Source organism: Engystomops pustulosus, chromosome 2, assembly GCF_040894005.1.
Source record: "Engystomops pustulosus chromosome 2, aEngPut4.maternal, whole genome shotgun sequence".
Classification (NCBI taxonomy): Eukaryota; Metazoa; Chordata; class Amphibia; order Anura; family Leptodactylidae; genus Engystomops; species Engystomops pustulosus.
Window position 1 is genome coordinate 259682094 of NC_092412.1, and position 19065 is coordinate 259701158.

General features: G+C 46.3%; 1 protein-coding gene across 2 annotated transcripts in view; it reads left to right on the forward strand.

Moving 5' to 3' along the window:
• USF3 (upstream transcription factor family member 3) overlaps positions 1-14829 on the forward strand; it is a 28374-nt gene extending 13545 nt beyond the window's left edge. The window contains exons 2-7 of one of the 2 annotated variants that reach the window (XM_072138952.1): positions 1422-1532; positions 2736-2804; positions 3008-3036; positions 5300-5382; positions 6346-6442; positions 7519-14829. In XM_072138952.1, coding sequence (XP_071995053.1) covers positions 2758-2804; positions 3008-3036; positions 5300-5382; positions 6346-6442; positions 7519-13688 — 6426 coding nt within the window. In that variant the 5' untranslated portion in view covers positions 1422-1532; positions 2736-2757 and the 3' untranslated portion in view covers positions 13689-14829. The remainder of the gene's footprint in view (positions 1-1421; positions 1533-2735; positions 2805-3007; positions 3037-5299; positions 5383-6345; positions 6443-7518) is intronic. The other variant, XM_072138953.1, reaches the window with a different exon arrangement.
• Positions 14830-19065: the final 4236 nt, after the last annotated feature.

The following is a 19065-nucleotide window of genomic DNA, read 5'->3' on the forward strand; positions in this document are numbered from 1 at the left end:
CCCTTATCCTCATAGACTGTAAGCTCTTTTGTCACCCCCTCATCCTCATAGACTGTAAGCTCTTGTGTCACCCCTTCGTCCTCATAGACTGTAAGCTCTTGTGTCCCCCCTCATCCTCATAGACTGTAAGCTCTTTTGTCACCCCCTCATCCTCATAGACTGTAAGCTCTTTTGTCACCCCCTCATCCTCATAGACTGTAAGCTCTTGTGTCCCCTCCTCATCCTCATAGACTGTAAGCTCTTGTGTCCCTCCTCATCCTCATAGACTGTAAGCTCTTGTGTCACCCCCTCATCCTCATAGACTGTAAGCTCTTGTGTCATCCCCTCATCCTCATAGACTGTAAGCTCTTGTGTCATCCCCTCATCCTCATAGACTGTAAGCTCTTGTGTCATCCTCTCATCCTCATAGACTGTAAGCTCTTGTATCACCCCCCATCCTCATAGACTGTAAGCTCTTGTGTCACCCCTCATCCTCATAGACTGTAAGCTCTTGTGTCACCCCCTCATCCTCATAGACTGTAAGCTCTTGTGTCTCCCCCTCACCCTCATAGACTGTAAGCTCTTGTGTCTCCCCCTCATCCTCATAGACTGTAAGCTCTTGTGTCCCCCTCATCCTCATAGACTGTAAGCTCTTGTGTCCCCCTCATCCTCATAGACTGTAAGCTCGTGTCACCCCCCTCATCCCCATAGACTGTAAGCTCTTGTGTCACCCCTCATCCTCATAGACTGTAAGCTCTTGTGTCCCCTCCTCATCCTCATAGACTGTAAGCTCTTGTGTCCCTCCTCATCCTCATAGACTGTAAGCTCTTGTGTCACCCCCTCATCCTCATAGACTGTAAGCTCTTGTGTCCCCCTCATCCTCATAGACTGTAAGCTCTTGTGTCCCCCTCATCCTCATAGACTGTAAGCTCGTGTCACCCCCCTCATCCCCATAGACTGTAAGCTCTTGTGTCATCCCCTCATCCTCATAGACTGTAAGCTCTTGTGTCATCCCCTCATCCTCATAGACTGTAAGCTCTTGTGTCACCCCCTCATCCTCATAGACTGTAAGCTCTTGTGTCACCCTCTCATCCTCATAGACTGTAAGCTCTTGTGTCCCCCCTCATCCTCATAGACTGTAAGCTCTTGTGTCACCCCCTCATCCTCATAAACTGTAAGCTCTTGTGTCACCCCTCATCCTCATAGACTGTAAGCTCTTGTGTCTCCCCCTCACCCTCATAGACTGTAAGCTCTTGTGTCACCCCCTCATCCTCATAGACTGTAAGCTCTTGTGTCACCTCCTCATCCTCATAGACTGTAAGCTCTTGTGATCAGGGCCCCTGCAGTCTGTAATGTAATATTATATGTGTATGAGTCCCCTGTGATGTGTAACGCTATTTAATATGATGGCGCTATATATATATTATTATTTCCCATCACAGCAGTAGGATGAAGGATGTGGACACTCGTCTTCCAGTATCAGCAGGAGGTAACGGAGATGAGGAGCGGGAGGCCAGAGTGACCCCACTGTACATCCAGGCCTGACATCTATGGTGAGGACGTGGTATGTGCAGTGTGTGTGTGTGTGTGCACCCTAGAAGATTAGTGCGGTCTTGGCGCCTCTAGAGTACGGCTGCAGCACCCGCACCTAGTCAGCCAGGGGGAAAGCTTTGATGTACGGTGCCCAGCAATCTGTAATGTCATCATACACCTGTCACACACACATATGTGTATATATAATATTAGGGTGCACTGATACCAGAATTTTGGCGCCAGGGTAATTTTAATATACAATTTATTTTGTGTCATATTTTAAATAAAGCTAAATTGAATTAATAAAAGAATAAATTTAAAAAAAATGGAGATCCATCTCTATATACCAGTGCATTGAGCTTATCACACAGAAACCCTATGGAAATCCTCCCAATGACGAGCAGGAAGTCCATGTCCACTGGATGGGGGCGCTGTAACTCCATGGCAGGAGTCTGTACAATAGCATAAGACGTTCAGTATCAAACATTACTAATGCGGCACCTGTTTCTGCTGTGGAATCCTTTAAAGGGCTATTCCAGGAATATGAACGTCTGAGTATTGTTGTATTTATTTATTTATATCATCATGGGTTTTTGTGTCAGTGTCATTAGTCACAAAACAGAGCTTAAATAGTTTGATTTTATGATTTACAAAATTTATGGCCACTCTAAAGTAGGTGGAGTTATCACTAAGATGGCCGCCACTGGAAACTACAAGTCCCATGATCTCTCAGTTCTCAGTAACTCCTCCTTCTTCTTATGTTCTGCCTACAGTGATGATATAACAGACTTTCTTGCTCTGTTACCATAGTGGTGATCACATGATCTGCCCAGCCAGGTGCAGGACATGTGATGTGGACATGTGACCAGCGGCATCTTCTGTCCTGTGTCTTCTCCGCGCGGAGGAAAATAACGGACTGATTAAAGGGCCGGGAGCATTTTAATTCTTCATTACAGTCTGTGTCACCAGCATTTTCTGCTAAGGGGAGCAACATTTTAAATAACTAATTACACATTAGCTTCTATTTTGAGTGCCCACTTGTATATGAATTATGCTGATTCATGGAATACCCCTTTAAATACCCTTATCATAATGCAGATTTTAGAGGGGTAATAGCACGTTGCCTGCTTGTTCGGTGTCTGCACATTTGGGGAAGTGCTCCTCGTATTAGAGCTCAGCTAAAAACTTTTTTTTTTTTAAGGTTTCTTCTTCTTCCCCTACAGTGACCAGTCCCTGAGTGTAAGCATGCCTGAGATGACACAGAATGCAAGTCCGAACAAAAGCAAGCACAGGTAGGTGCTCCATGCACTGATCTCTTCTCTCTGCTACCGTGACCTTCAGCCTGTGGCTCTTCAGATAGCTGTATCTTCCATATTGCACGTGCATGCAGGTAGTTGTAGTATAGCAGGATCTGGAGAGCCCCCGTCTGTAGGCTGCTCATATCTCATGTAATATGATATGTGACGTCACGTTTGAATTTTGTTTCTTGCAATAGGAAGAAAAACCGAGAGAGCCACAATGAAGGTAAATAACAAGATCTTTCAAATAAATTTGTCACCCTGCAACAACCACTGTGAGGAGCTCAGGAGATAAATACATACTGTATATATAGCCACCATTAGGAGGAGCTCAGGAGATTACTATATACTGTATATACAGTCACCACTAGGGGGACCACAGGAGAACACTATATACTGTATATACAGCCACCACTAGGAGGAGCTCAGGAGATCACTACATACTGTATAAACAGCCACCACTAGGGGGAGCTCAGGAGATTACTATCTACTATATATACAGCCACCACTAGGGGGAGCTCAGGACATTACTACATACTGTATATATAGCCACCACTAGGAGGAGCTCAGGAGATTACTACATATTGTATATACAGCCACCACTAGGGGGAGCTCAGGAGATTACTACATACTGTATATACAGCCACCACTAGGGGGAGCTCAGGAGATTACTACATACTGTATATACAGCCACCACTAGGGGGAGCTCAGGAGATTACTACATATTGTATATACAGCCACCACTAGGGGGAGCTCAGGAGATTACTACATACTGTATATACAGCCACCACTAGGGGGAGCTCAGGAGATTACTACATACTGTATATACAGCCAAAACTAGGGGGAGCTCAGGAGATTACTACATACTGTATACACAGCCACCACTAAGAGGAGCTCAGGAGATTACTACATACTGTATATACAGCCACCACTAGGAGGAGCTCAGGAGATTACTACATACTGTATATACAGCCACCACTAGGAGTTGCTCAGGAGATTACTATATGCTGTATATACACCACCACTAGGAGGAGCTCAGGAGATTACTACATACTGTATAAACAGCCACCACTAGGAGGAGCTCAAGAGATTACTACATACTGTATATACAGCCACCACTAGGGGGAGCTCAGGAGATTACTACATACTGTATATACAGCCACCACTAGGGGGAGCTCAGGAGATTACTACATACTGTATATACAGCCACCACTAGGGGGAGCTCAGGAGATTACTACATACTGTATATACAGCCACCACTAGGGGGAGCTCAGGAGATTACTACATACTGTATATACAGCCACCACTAGGAGGAGCTCAGGAGATTACTACATACTGTATATACACCACCACTAGGGAGAGCACAGGAGATTACTACATACTGTATATACAGCCACCACTAGGAGGAGCTCAGGAGATTACTACATACTGTATATACAGCCACCACTAGGAGGAGCTCAGGAGATTACTACATACTGTATATACAGTCACCACTAGGGAGAGCACAGGAGATTACTACATACTGTATATACAGCCACCACTAGGGAGAGCTCAGGAGATTACTATATACTGTATATACAGCCACCACTAGGGGGAGCACAGGAGATTACTATATACTGTATATACAGCCACCACTAGGAGGAGCTCAGGAGATTACTACATACTGTATATACAGCCTCCACTAGGAGGAGCTCAGGAGATTACTACATACTGTATATACAGCCACCACTAGGAGGAGCTCAGGAGATTAGTATATACTGTATATACAGCCACCACTAGGAGGAGCTCAGGAGATTACTACATACTGTATATACAGCCACCACTAGGGGGAGCTCAGGAGATTACTACATACTGTATATACAGCCACCACTAGGGGGAGCTCAGGAGATTACTACATACTGTATATACAGCCACCACTAGGGGGAGCTCAGGAGATTACTACATACTGTATATACAGCCACCACTAGGGGGAGCTCAGGAGATTACTACATACTGTATATAGAGCACCACTAGGGGGAGCTCAGGTGATTACTACATACTGTATATACAGCCACCACTAGGAGGAGCTCAGGAGATTACTACATACTGTATATACAGCCACCACTAAGGGGGAGCTCAGGAGATTACTACATACTGTATATACAGCCACCACTAGGAGGAGCTCGGGAGATTACTACATACTGTATATACAGCCACCACTAGGGGGAGCTCAGGAGATTACTACATACTGTATATACAGCCACCACTAGGAGGAGCTCAGGAGATTACTATATACTGTATATACAGCCACCACTAGGAGGAGCTCAGGAGATTACTACATACTGTATATAGAGCACCACTAGGGAGAGCTCAGGAGATTACTACATACTGTATATACAGCCACCACTACAGATCCCTCTTCCATTCCCGGTTTTGGTTGCCTGTGTCAGGTTATTGAGCTCCTTTCTCTTTTTGAAGATAAATGTTAATTTTCTTACTTTTACTTTTAGTGGAAAGACATAGGAAGAAGAAGATAAACTCTGGGATTAATCGGATTGGGGATCTCATTCCCTGCTCTCCAGCACTGAAACAGGTAATGTCTCCCAGGTGGCTCTGGGTCAGTTCTGAGGGAGTTTAGTCATTTCCCTTCTAGTTCTGTCACTCTGACATTACAGCATTAAGTATCCTCCCTAGACAGCAGTGAAGACCCCCTGTATGTCAGCAATGTGTACTTGTAGTGAACTCCTCAGGGAACCAAATCCTGGTGTCTGAGTATACTGGCGGAGGCCTCCTACTACACTCTCCAAACCTTGGTCTACTTCAGGTCAGGGGGTAACTTACCACTACACAAATGTAGAAGAACTTTTGTTGAGCTGGGGTCCAAATCTAACTACCGTATATACTTAAGTATATACGGTACTTTACCAATGAGGAACAACTTCTAGTGAGCAACTGAGGGAATCCGACCTTGGTCTTCAATGTGATGGGAGATATTTGTATCCCAATGTGTAAGAACTTGTAGTTTTATAACTCAGGAGATGTATCTGTGGTTTGCTACTTGTCAGTAAGATACTTACCCCCACTACCCAAGAAGAACTTCTCCTAAACACAAGGCCTCAGGTCTTATAACTATTTCAATCATGAAGAGCTGATTTTGAACAATGTGCAGGATAATTGGCACTAACGAGGAAAACCCTGGTAATTGGCATTTATGGAAACTTAATGGTAAGGTTGGTAATGGGGGGGCTCTTGTTACCACTTACTACCTGAAGCTTTACTTCATGGGGTTCACTTGAGCAGAGCCTCATTATGTCCAGAGAAAGTTGCTGACTTGTTTGTAGTATTACACAGAGGTAGGAATCTGACTGGCAGGACTCCCATTTATCACAATAATGGGGGTCACGAGTCCCTCCGTTGCCATTGGTGGTCACACATGCACAGCCATGCTATCTCTGACTGTTCAGTGTATATATATATATATATATATATATATATATATGGGCGACAATCCCTGTTACTTTATCATCTCCTAATGGTTTTCCCTCTTGTTCCTCAGAGCAAGAATATGATCTTGGATCAGGCGTTTAAGTACATCACGGAGCTGAAGCGGCAGAACGATGAGTTGTTACTGAACGGAGGGAATAAAGAACAAGGTGAGGCTGATGGCGGCTGATAATGATGGGGGGGCAGGCTGGAGAAGCGTTTTTCTAGGTCATTATATTATAACCCTTTACATGGATGTAGCAGAGATGTGCAAAGAATTAACAGTTTAGTGTCCTCTTTTACTTCGGCATTCACACAAGCGATTCGAATCGGTCAAACTCTCTGAGTAAGGGTGCATCAAAAACTGCATCTGAAAAACTGAACGTGTGACTGCACCCTAAGCTACTAGGTCTCTGGGCAGCACATGCAGTGAGTTAGGCTGATCATTCGTGTGAAGGCAGCTGGAAACTTGCGTGCAGTACCATGAATGAGGGTGAAGACACGCGTGGCGTTTTTGGGCCGTTTTTAGTTAGTGCGTTTTCAGATCGTTAAAAAACACATCCGTTTTTAATTGCGCAAATTCAGAAAAACGGACAAAAACGCATGCTTTTTCAAAAAAACTGATGCGTTTTTTAACGATCTGAAATCGCAACTAAAAACGGCCCAAAAACGGCCTAAAAATGCCACATGTGTCTTCACCCTTAGGCAGGAATAGTGTGTGCACCAGCAATCTGTTAACACAAAGAACTGATTGGATACATACACCCTATACCAGTGATGGCAAACCTTTTAGAGACCCAGCGCCCAAACTACAACAAAGACCCGCTTATTTATCGCAAAGTGCCAGCACAGAAATTTAATTTGTGATTTATATTCCCTGCTCTGTCACAGTTTTCACTGATACCAGCCCCTGAGGACACAAATAAAGCAGAAAATAGTCCCAGGTAGAGCTGTCACTATAAAATAGCTCTGTGCACGGCAAGTCCTGGGCTGTCTGGGACTGCAGGAAGATGCCTGGAGTCATCTCTGGTGATGGCACAGAAAGGGTGCCCACAGAAAGGGCTCTGAGTGCCGCCTCTGGCACCAGTGCCATAGGTTAGCCATCGCTGCCCTATACTGTGGCAAAGGGGGTAAGTGTCTTTGGCTGCACATCCCATTAAAGTTACATTCTGTATGCATAGTACTGATTTTTATTTTCCTCCTATAATTCTATTTTTGGATAACAAATTGTTACTTTTACTTTCAGCCAGTGAAATTAAAAAACTGAGACGAGAGCTGGCGGAGATCCAGAAAGAAAATGCCAGATACATAGAATTACTAAAGAGCAACGACATCTGCCTCTACGATGACCCGACATTAAACTGGAAAGGAAACGCACGAAACTCTAAGGCTACGCTGATCGCTACTACCGACCAGACACCGAAACTTCCCCTATGCTTAAACAGTAACCAGCTGGCTCCCCCTAACCAGGGCACGACTGGCATCACCTTCAATGTGAGCCATAACCTCCAGAAGCAAACGGCTAATGTTGTGCCAGTACAAAGAACGTGTAATCTGGTGACCCCCATCACCATTGCTGGTGTTTACCCTTTGGACAAAACGTGGCAGGAAAATTCGACATCGTCATCTATGGTAGATCAAGCTGAATCTACAAGTCTTCCGGTGACCTTGGCACAAAGCACCACAAACCTCGTCCAGCCGAAGGTCCACGAAGCTTTGCATTCCCCGACCAGTTCCGGAGCCGCAAGTTCAATAGATGGTTCTTCTCAGCCGATGGTACAAGCAGATGATGTACAATGCGGGCAAAATGTGGACACCGTACACAAAACTGTAGTATCCACCAACCTCAACCTACCGCCACAAGTGTCAGAAGCCAACGTGCCTGGGATGAGTTTGCCGGTATCTGCAAATGCTCACGAGAAAACGTCCGGAGCTTTTTCTTGTGTTGAAATAGGAAAAGATCTAGGGAAGGAACTCTCGTCTACTGTTGAAATTGGATCCAGTATGGGGGTTGTAATCCATTCGAGAGAATTGGGTCCTGCTGTTGATGTTCAAGCAGGTTCCAGTGTGTCCGCATTGCCTGCTCCTTCTCTGGAGACCAACTGGTCGATATCCTCCGGATTACCAGATTTAAAAACTGTTGGAAGCTTGTCTCGAATTCCATCAGATGGAAATACTCAAACAACATGGACAACATTGCAACTTGCTGGAAACACAGTGCAGCCATTGAGTCAGTCGTCCTCAGCTGTTATCCCTCCACCACCAGCTGAACAGTCGTCATCCTCCAAAGACCCTGCGAGTAACCGGTCAGTTGTGGCTTGCTTAAACCTAAACAGCATTCCACCCTCAGAAGTCAAACCTGTAGACCAAGTAATGGTGAAGATGCCTTCATGTCAACCCGTACAAGTCCAGTCACTTATAACCCAACCACAGCCACAGAGCACGCCCAGTATTCTTCCACTGCACCCACCTGTGCAAGTCATTCAAGTGGCTCAGCCATTTGGTACTGCAATAAATCCATCACCAGCCAATCAGAACATTATATTACTTCAGCCACCAGCACCGGCACCTTGTCCACCTGTTCCTAAAACACCCGTGGGGCAGCAAATTGTTATAATCCAAGCAACTCCTAACCAGAACACTCTTCCAATTATGACGGCTCAGCCTGCTCCTTCGGTGGTGATGCCCATCAATGCGTCCCATTCAGTAGTGTGCCCCTCAAACCCTGTACAAGGTACAGTAATACCACAGACATTCGGTGGAAAACACCTAGTTCATATTTTGCCCAGACCTTCCCCTGTTCCGCCATCTAGTACCGCACAGCAAGTACCGGTGTCTACAACCACACCGAACCAACAGCCGCCAACAATATCGCTTAATGGACAACTGTTTGCACTTCAGCCCATGAATCCTTCTGCTGGATCCTCCAATCAAACCCCTATGCAAATAATACAGCCAACTACTAGTGAAGATCCCAACACAAACGTAGCTCTCAATGCGTTTGGTGCTTTGGCCAACCTCAGTCAGAACATATCTCAGATGGCCGGTCAGAATTGTCTGCAGTTTACTCTTAACCACCCTGCCCCTGCTACTTTAAGTTCCAGCACCGTACCGGTAAACTGTGTATCTGTGTCAGGAACCAACATAACACCCACAGTTGCTGAAACTTCCTCTGCATTACCGGTATCTGCTGTAATGACCAAGTCTTCATCGGCAAAACCTGTAAATGCTACTAGCACAAAGCTAAAAAAGACAATCAAGAAGCCAACTGTAAAGAAAGCGGCATCTGCAAAGAAGGATCCCACTGCAACAACAAAACCAGATTCATCTTTGCCGGAGCCTCCAAAAACTCAGGCCAATACAGAACCTCAGAATGAGGAGGAAGTACCTGTCATTACAGCATCTTCTGTAGTGGAAAGGAAAGGAGATGCAGCAGAAGTTCAGTCCGCTGAAAGTGGAAGAAATGAGAGAACTCGTGAAAGCGGAAACTCTGTACCATTAGATGTAGACCCTGAAGGAAACCCAATATTGCCTGACCCAGGGCCTGGTGTAAAATTACTAACAGACTTCTCAAACCCAACCGATACTGGTGGATGTCAAGACTCTTGTATGACCCAGAATGAGCATAGGCAATCTTCAGATCCAGAATGTTTAAAGGGTATTGTAGAACCCAGCAGTCACCCAACTTTGGTTGCAGAGGTTGCCGAAGAGTCAAATGGTGGAGTTCCTGATGCTGTCACAACTTCCAGACCATGTCAAGTTGACGAATCTTCAACTTTAACTGCTGCCGACTTGTTGGAAGCGCAGATATTGACTGATGATCCAAATGAGAAACCCTTCCCATTAAAAGGAGACTCAAAGGATTTTGAGAGCCATGGCACGTTATTTAGAAAAGTGAAGTCAAAAGAACCTTCATCCGCGGGGGAAATAAGGCCAGGGTCTATTATCCCAAACCCTTCGGTCGTTCATGTGGCACCAACTCAGACCAGCGTCTCTGAACAAGACGGCTCTTCTGCCACCAATCGACAGACCGACTCTCCTTTGTCCAATAGTTCTTCTAGCAGCCGTAATTTTTCAGTGGCCTCCATGTTGCCAGATGCCAACAGGGAAGATGTCATCAATGGGACATCAATAGGGCCACCGTTTAACGGGTGTGGATTTCCTGAGCATAATGACATAGTAGCAGTTGCCGCTAGAGCTATTTTTGACCAAGAAACTTTATCAAAAGGGAGATCAAGGGTACAGGCTGAACTTGTGGACTCGAGGAATTCCGAAGCCGAAACCTTACCTCCAGATTGTCGCCTTCCTTTTAAGCCCCAATCGGCCAAAGAAAACACTTCTCGTCTACCCCCTTCATCGAATTCCTTTGGTGCCCTCGATACTAATGTTCACCCTTGTGTTGATCGTTTGGTAGACAAAAGCCTTTGTTCCATTGTCAATTCCACCAGTTTGTCATTACAGATTTCGACATCTCAATCTCAGAATGTGACGAGTTTGAGCATCAATAATCTTATCCACTCAGGCGGCATTAACAATTCGACAAACTGTGCGGGGTTGTCGCAGACCTCTGAACACATGTCCTTGCCTCCAGTGATTAACCCACCTGTGTCCTCCAGCACTTACAAAAGCCAGACAGAAGTCACGACTGTCCTGGCCGACTACTCACATGAACAGCTGCATTCAATAGGAGCATCTGTTATGGGGGTGTCCCAGGCCACAGTGCCCCTCCTCAAACAAACCTTAGATGGAAGAAAAGACTCAAATAAGCGCTCGGCCCATGAAGATGACGTACTCTCTGCTGCTAAAAGGCAGAAACATTGTCAGGCTCCAATTAGACTAGAACGGTTGCAGCCGTCAGACAGTGTTCTAGAGCAGAATGAAGTATTGGTCAGCAATATTTCAAACTCCTCAATTTCTTCGTCTACTAGTGTCCAAAGCCACAGTGAAGGCCTTTCGAGTCTGTTCACATCAAATAATAACTTTGTGAACCCGACTCTACGACTAGCTGATCCACGTTGCAGTTCTCAGCCTTCTATTTCTGAACAGGGTCAGATTGGAAACCAACACCTTCAGCCTTTGCAGTCGCTCCAACAGCAAGTACCACTTCATAGTAACAATCCTTACTTAAAGCAACAGCAACAGTCAGGGCATTTACGTGAACATCATCACTTGTATCAGCAGCAACAACTGCATGTGGATCGTTCTATGCGTGCTCAATCTCATAATATGCAGCAGCGAATTATACAGCAGGATGTACAGATGCAAAAGAAACCAAACCCTGTACAAGGTTCACAGACAGCAAGGATGTCCCTACAACAGAAACACCTCACCGAGCAAAGCCGCCATAAGAGCAGTCAACCTCATCATCAACAGATCCAGCAACAGCAGATCTCCTCCCATTTTGGAAGTCAACAGGCAGAAAAGACTTGTGAGAACAATGCACCTTCTCGAGGTCTCCATGTAACCCACCAACAAGGCCATGTGGGTCAGGATATACATCATCAACAGGACATCAGCCGCTCACAAGGATCCATTGTGTCCTCGGAGAACTTATCAAGTCATAGCCAAGTCCAAAGACTGATGACTTCAAGGAGTCTAGAGCAGCAGATGGCTTCCCAAGCTAGTATTGTATCCCGGCCTTCAAACATGACGTGTGCTCCACACAGACAGGAGAGGAACAGAGTTTCCAGTTACTCTGCTGAGGCACTTATAGGCAAGAGCACGTCAAGTAGTGAACAGAGAATTGGCGTGTCTGTCCAGGCTTCAAGGGTAACGGAGCAGATTGAAATGCGGAAGTATCTAGATGTGTCTAGGAGCAAAGTTGTACCAACCCACAACCTTCAGGGCCACATGTCCATTGAGCATACCATTAATTCAGAGTCTCAGAGACTTCCCGACTGTCACAACTTTAAACAAGGAGGCCTGAATCAGCAGCAAACAGCCCCTTATGAAGTTCAAACATCAAGGAATAATGAAGTTGGCACTACCAATATGAGAGGACTGCAGTCCCAAAACTATAGAATGAGCCAAAATCCTAATTCAGCAATGGATCGACAAAAGCACCTTCCCTACCAGACTGCCCAAGAGGTGCCCATCGTAAATACCCTTCCAATTCGAGATAATGAAAATTCCTGTCACCAGAGCTTCATGCAGAGTTTGTTAGTTCCTCATATTGGAGACCAAGTTGGATCCAGTCAGAGGTCAATATCCAACCATCAAAGGATGCAGTACAACTCCTCCTCTAACGTTGAGTTCAGTTGCCCACCAACTCGCGAGTCTCTGCACCTTCGAAGGGAGAGTGAAGGACCGAACCGAGAAAGCTGTGACCTGGTGATGGGACAAGTGAACTCAAGGAACAATTCCTTAAATATTCCTTTCTCTGCTTCTTCATCCTCTGGAGATATACAGGGAAGGAATACTAGTCCTCACAGTTCCATGCAAAAGAATAACACTATCCGACAGCCAGATGGGCCAGCGAAGAACCAACTCAACATTCAAGTTTCCATTAACATGCATGGAGTGGTTCATCCACCCATTTCTCATCACCCTGTTCCTCAGGGTAATGGAGATCAACGACAAACGGTGAGGCAGGCCAATCCCCCGATAGCCCAGCGTTCTAGGCCTCTTCTGCAAGAAGAACAAGATTCCAAAACCCGTCCACCAGAAAGAAACCGATCCGGGAACCAAAGACACGGCAATATGTTTGACTCCACCCTGCCTCATCTCCCTCTTGCTGGGCCCGGCAGCATGATTCTTGGGCGTCAACAGGCTGTTACAGAAAAAAGGACGGGTATTGTTCGCTTCATGCCTGACGGCCCTCAGGTGTCCACTGATAATCCAGCTCCTGACCAACATACGCTTACACAAAATTTTGGTTTCCCATTTATCCCAGAAGGTACAATGAACCCACCAATTAACGCAAATGCATCTTTCATTCCTCCAGTTACGCAGACAACAGCAACACGGACGCCTGCTCTGATCCCAGTAGATCCACAGAACACATTGCCTTCTTTTTACCCTCCATATTCCCCAGCTCATCCCAGTTTGTCCAATGACCTGACCCTACCCTACTTCTCCAACCAGATGTTTCCTAATCCTACCACCGAGAAACCCAATGGAAATAGGTTTGGCTCCATACTGTCCCCACCAAGACCCGTTGGCTTCTCACAAACCACATTCCCTCTACTCCCGGAAATGCCCCCAATGCACATGGCCAACCCGTCACACCTGTCCAATTTCAATCTGACCTCCCTGTTTCCAGAAATTGCCGCGGCCCTCCCTGCCGATGGTTCTGCTGTGTCACCCTTGCTGTCCATATCCCACCCTTCAGCATCCGATTCTTCAAAGCAGACGTCGAATCGGCCAGCACACAACATAAGCCATATATTGGGTCATGACTCCAGTTCGGCAGTGTAACAGAGCGCTGCTCGGATACCTGTGTATATCTCTTTTGTATGTAACCAATTTATGTTGATTTTCAATTTTTTGCACAAATTTTTTTGGGGGGGTATTGGAGAGTTTTTGAATTCTTCGTGTCTGTCTTCCATCCACATGTCAGCAGTTACTCGTTGTAAGTCGACATTTCTATCTTTGAACAAAAGTTTCGACTGATCTCTCGAGTCTACAAGCTTTTGCTGTACACAGTGAACAGTTCTGTCAAAATGTGATATTTTGTTTTTGCTTCTCTATACATATTTGTGTATGTTTGGGTGATGTAGGGAACCCTTGTCATATATTTATCTACCACTTTTATCATTCTACAAAAATAACTGTAAATGATTGAAGGATTTATTTTTTTTCTTTGAATACATATGATGCGGCTTTAAGGCTAAATCAGAGATTTGAGGTGGGACTGATCTTGAATACTTGGGTGAATATCCGAGAGGCATCAAAGAAGTAGCCACATCTATAAGTTTGTGGGGGGTGTGACCTAATACCACATGATGTCATTACAATTTGGTGAGGTCATAGGCTCTTTGTTCTGTATAGGAACAGAAGGCAGCACCTCCCTACCTCGTATTATTTGGGATATTTCCTTTTGGTAGGCCTCTTTAGGCACGTGTGATGTGCTGCAATTATCACTTTTCATCTGACCCCAGTTGAGTCATATCCAGGGAGGAGGGGCCATCGGACTGTAAACCCAGCCTTATAAGTTGTAAGGTAACAGATATGTAGACCATAATGATGCCCCGAGCCTTCAGATCCCCCCCCACCCCCCCAGACACAACATTAACCACCTCCACATTTCATTTTGTAAATTATACTATACATATGTAGATTACAAGGAGCTCGGCCCCCGAGTTGTGTATATATTGTACATGGACCTTTATACTTTTTGGAAATTGTCAATGGTGAGCATTGAAGTTCCTGTTACATGGGCGGGAGGAGGGATCTAGCTTTTGATTTTTCTATTGCTGCTTTGGTACTTGCAGATCTCATGGTACATTTTTGATTTCCAATTCTTTGTATTTAATGTAAGACCCTGGTTGTAATAATTCTTTGTAAAGAGCTGAACATATTTTAATAGTAAAATAAAAGTTCTCACGCCTTTTGCTTTTTCTAGAGCTTCTGTTCAAATGGCGCAAAGTTCTATAAAGAGTCATCAGAATAAGAGCATAATCGTATATCCTCTGGTTATATCTTCTACTCTCAAGATGGTCTTAAAATTAAGTATATCTAACTCCAAAACAACACGTTGATTCCACCTGGTCAATATTGATGGAAAATCAAGTTAGAATCCAGCAGCGTGTGAAAAATTAAGTAAACCGGGACAGGTTTCCAATTCCTTTCATAAGAATTAAGAAAGTATGTATCAGCCAGGTGCAATGAATTACATTATCTTGATTAATTGAGCATCAGCCAGTATGACCGCTTCTCTAACAGCAGAAGTTCTGCCAGGTTGCAGGTCTGGAGACATCAGCAATGATGGCGGAGAAGCTGTTATTGTCAATATCATTCTGAGAAGGTTAAAAGAATGTCTACAATGTAAATCCATCATTCCATGGAATAAAGACTTGCAAAAGGGGACACATTTAGGATGACGGACAGTCTGAAAGACGCAGCATCAATCCAAGAGACATGTCAAAGACTATCTTTTTCTGTTGTATCAGATTAAACCACAAAACTTCAGGAAAAAGATCCTCTGGACAGATGAGAGAGTGACGATGTGCGATCTTAAGGCACAGCACAACGTCTGGTGTAAACCAAACCCCGTAACCGTGTGAAGAAGAGAGGCCAAAATCCCTGCAGAATGAGAGGACTGATCGTCATCCCGAAAATGAGAAGTTATTTCTGTAAAGGTTGTTCTATAAAATATGGAGAATTGAGTGCACTTCGGTGAATAAGTAATGACCCATTGGAATGTTTATTCTGGCGGAGAAATGAAAGAGGTTCTTAGTTCACAGAAGGTGTAAATGTAACCAATTTTCTAAGTCCATCTATTTCTAAAACTGCTATTGGCATGTTATTTAAATCTGGGGAGTATTTCATCTATGCAATCTACAATTCCAAGTAAATCAAGCAATATATGTCCATAATTTATTTGTAATAACAAGAAAATGCATGAAGAAAGTGGCAAAGTCATGACACCAGCTGAAATCTGTGAGTAATTAGAAAGCAATCCTGACACCAGATGATATTAGCTGATGCAACCAATGGCCTATAAAAAAGTAGTCTCATTAACAAGATGGTGCAAGAAACATCTCATGATGGTCAAGGAGCTGTCTCAAGATCTTCACAATATTATTGATATACAACCTACAGATACAGGAGGATTTTCTACACTACTGGAGACTGAAGTTTTTGGGTTCATAATCTACATATGGAAAGAACATAATTTCGCCATAAACCGGCCGCATCCTGGTGCTTCCACACAGGAGAGAAAATCTAATGTGTTGTTCATGAGCCAAGGACCACCTGTAGAGATCTCCAGAAAGACCTGGATACAGCCACTCAAACAATAAGTAACATCCTCCCCGTCTATGGCCTGTAGGCACGGTCACCACACAAGACTCCTCCGCTGAGAATAAAATAGATAAGGCTCTGAAATACCTGGACCATCTGCTGAGCTACAGACTCCGGAACTGAACTCTCGCCTCAAAAACATCAACAGAGGAACAAAATGGTGCGGGACCCTAAACATAGCCAAGGAAACAAAGCTGATGGCAGATCTCAGCTAATCACCGGACCTGAATCTATCAAAAATCCATGGAAGGAACCTGGACAGTCATGATGTGACAAATGGGTCCAAAACCCTGTGGAAATGAACACCCCCTTTTTAAACATATTGTAGTGTCCATCTCCCTGATGTCCTGCCAGCTCTGATGTTATAGGGGTAGGACTTGCCTCCTCATCCTCGTCTCAAGACTCTGGGCCAGTCTCCTCTTCTGAGGACCCTGGCTCCCCAGGGGGAGACTTGGCACCCCCTGCAGGCTCCGCCACCTCTGGCCCTTCAGCCTCAGCCCCTCCATCGGCAGGAGAGGCTCTATCCAGGGCCAGGAATCGATTTGAAAGTTCGACCAGCGGGGGGTTGGTTGCACCTTCCTTGGGTACCTTAGTCAGGGAGGGAGGAGATCTTACACCTCGTCCATACTCTCATAATGGGAGGAGTCTGAGGACGTGGCACCTTCCTCTCTCTCGATCCTCCTGACCTCCTCATCCAGTACATCATCCCCTGGGGCCTCAGCGACAGGTGTGGTCTCCAGGATAGCGCCAGAGGTTGTCCCAGCAGCCCGAGACTTCCCCCGCTCTCTCTCCTGTTGACACTTCTCTAGACGCCTTAGCTGGGCAGGCGTCTTTTTCCTGTCTTTCTTCCCTGGCCCCTCCATTCCTCCACCTCTGCTAGTCCCCTCCCCAGCAGATTCAGCCTCATGGCTTTCATCCGCTGAGGTTGAGCCCGCATTAGCGAAGGAAAGAGTACAACGACCTTACGGGTGACCGATATCACCACACAGGTTACACCTAATCTGCCCTGTACAGGATGCAGCGAGATGGCCGACACCCCCACACAACGCACACTTCTGCACGGTGCAGTTTGCGCTGAAATGTGTGGGGTCACCGCACCTGTGACACAGCTTAGGCTGCCCCCGGTAGAAGATCAGGATCCGATCCCTCCCCAGGAAGGCTGATGTAGGGATGTGGGCGACTGAGTTACCTGAACGCCTCAACTTCACCATGAAGGTCCAGGCCCCTGACCAGATACCATACTCATCACGATTTTTTTCCGGTACTCCCAGTACCTCTCCATAACGATTCATCCAGGTCATGATGTCAAAGCAAGATAGTGATTCGTTACGGGTAAGAACGGTCACTTTCTTGAGTTTGCTCTGGCGGGACACTGCTTGCACAGCAAAGTCCCGCCACTCGGGCTCGTTGTATCTCAGCTCATAGTTGGACCAGAAGAGCTCAAGCCCCTCCGGCCGAACAAAGCTGATATCAAACTCAGATGTACCATAGGGATGGATCAAGGCAAACATGTCAGCCGCCTTGAAGTCCATCTTCAGCAGCAGCTGAACTACGCAGAGTGGTCCCCCCGCAGAGCTTCGCCCAAAGGGGACCACAACTCTTGTCACACTTGTGCCCTCCACATCATCAGTAGCAGATGTTATTTTATTTTTTCTGAGGTTTGGTAACATTCGCCGCTGCTCTTTAGCCGGTGTGAGGCGCCCCTGATCTTCAGTCTCCACATAATTTCTATTCTCACCGACACAAAATAATACTTTCTGTCTGGGAGGTTCGGAGCTCTCAGCCTCAGCGACCCCTCCACACTGCCGCCGCCCCTCAACTGGGTGATCAGCGGCAACAGCATGAAGAGGTGACGAGGCACCGGACGCACCACAGCACTGGATTTTGATGGTATTGCCACGTCCGAGCCGCCCTGCCTTGCGGCCGATGCCTCCCCTGCTCCCCCACTGTTACCACAAACGGAGACGGAGCCCATCGCCACATCAGATGTCACACCTGTAATCTCCCTGCACCCTTGCACCGGGTCCACAGCAGAACTCGGGGGGGGGGGGGGGTTTGGGTAGCAGGGCTTGCACAGTGAGCTGACCCTGTGCTTTGCCCGGGGGGGTTTACAGGGAGGGGGGTAAAGATGAATCTTACCTCTTCTTGCTGCTTGGGCCTGGTCTTCTTACTCTTCCTCCGGCTGCTCCCCCCAGCGGCTTCCTCTGGGAGTTCATCACCAAAGGAAAAGTTCTCCATGCGCACTGGGGACTCGAGCAGCCGGATCTCCGCCATGAGCGCCCCTCCCTGGCTGCCGGTGTCACTGTCCTCCCCCGAGCGAGGTGTTACTGCTGGCTGTCCTGCAGGGGGCCCACTGCACGAGGCCTGCTGATCTTCCTGCAGGCCGCCAGGTGTGTCCTGCTGCTCGTTATCATCATCATCATCCTCCTCCTCCACCTGGCTCGCAGGCTGCAACCCAATCAGCCTTTGCTCTCTGTTATCAGCCATTTCTGAAAATCTGTCATCATTCAAAAGTTTTTCTTTAAATGGATCGCCGTTCTCACAAATAAAGCTTTTTCTTTCTATAAGCTTAGCAATCTCAGCTGTAAGTTTTTTGATCTCAGCAAGAATCTCTGTCTTGCGCTTCTTTGGCGCCATGTTCGCCCTGGAGCGGGCACATCGCAGCTCCTCCCGGAGCCTCCTGATGGTCTTACTTGCCTCTTCATACTCACAGAGGTGGCTCTGGACCCGGGAGGCATAGGTGGACAAAGACTCCCGGGGCCCCTGCACCGCCCAGCCTCCCCCCGCATGGTCAGCCTTACCTCTGTGAGCACTCCGCTTCATATCTCCA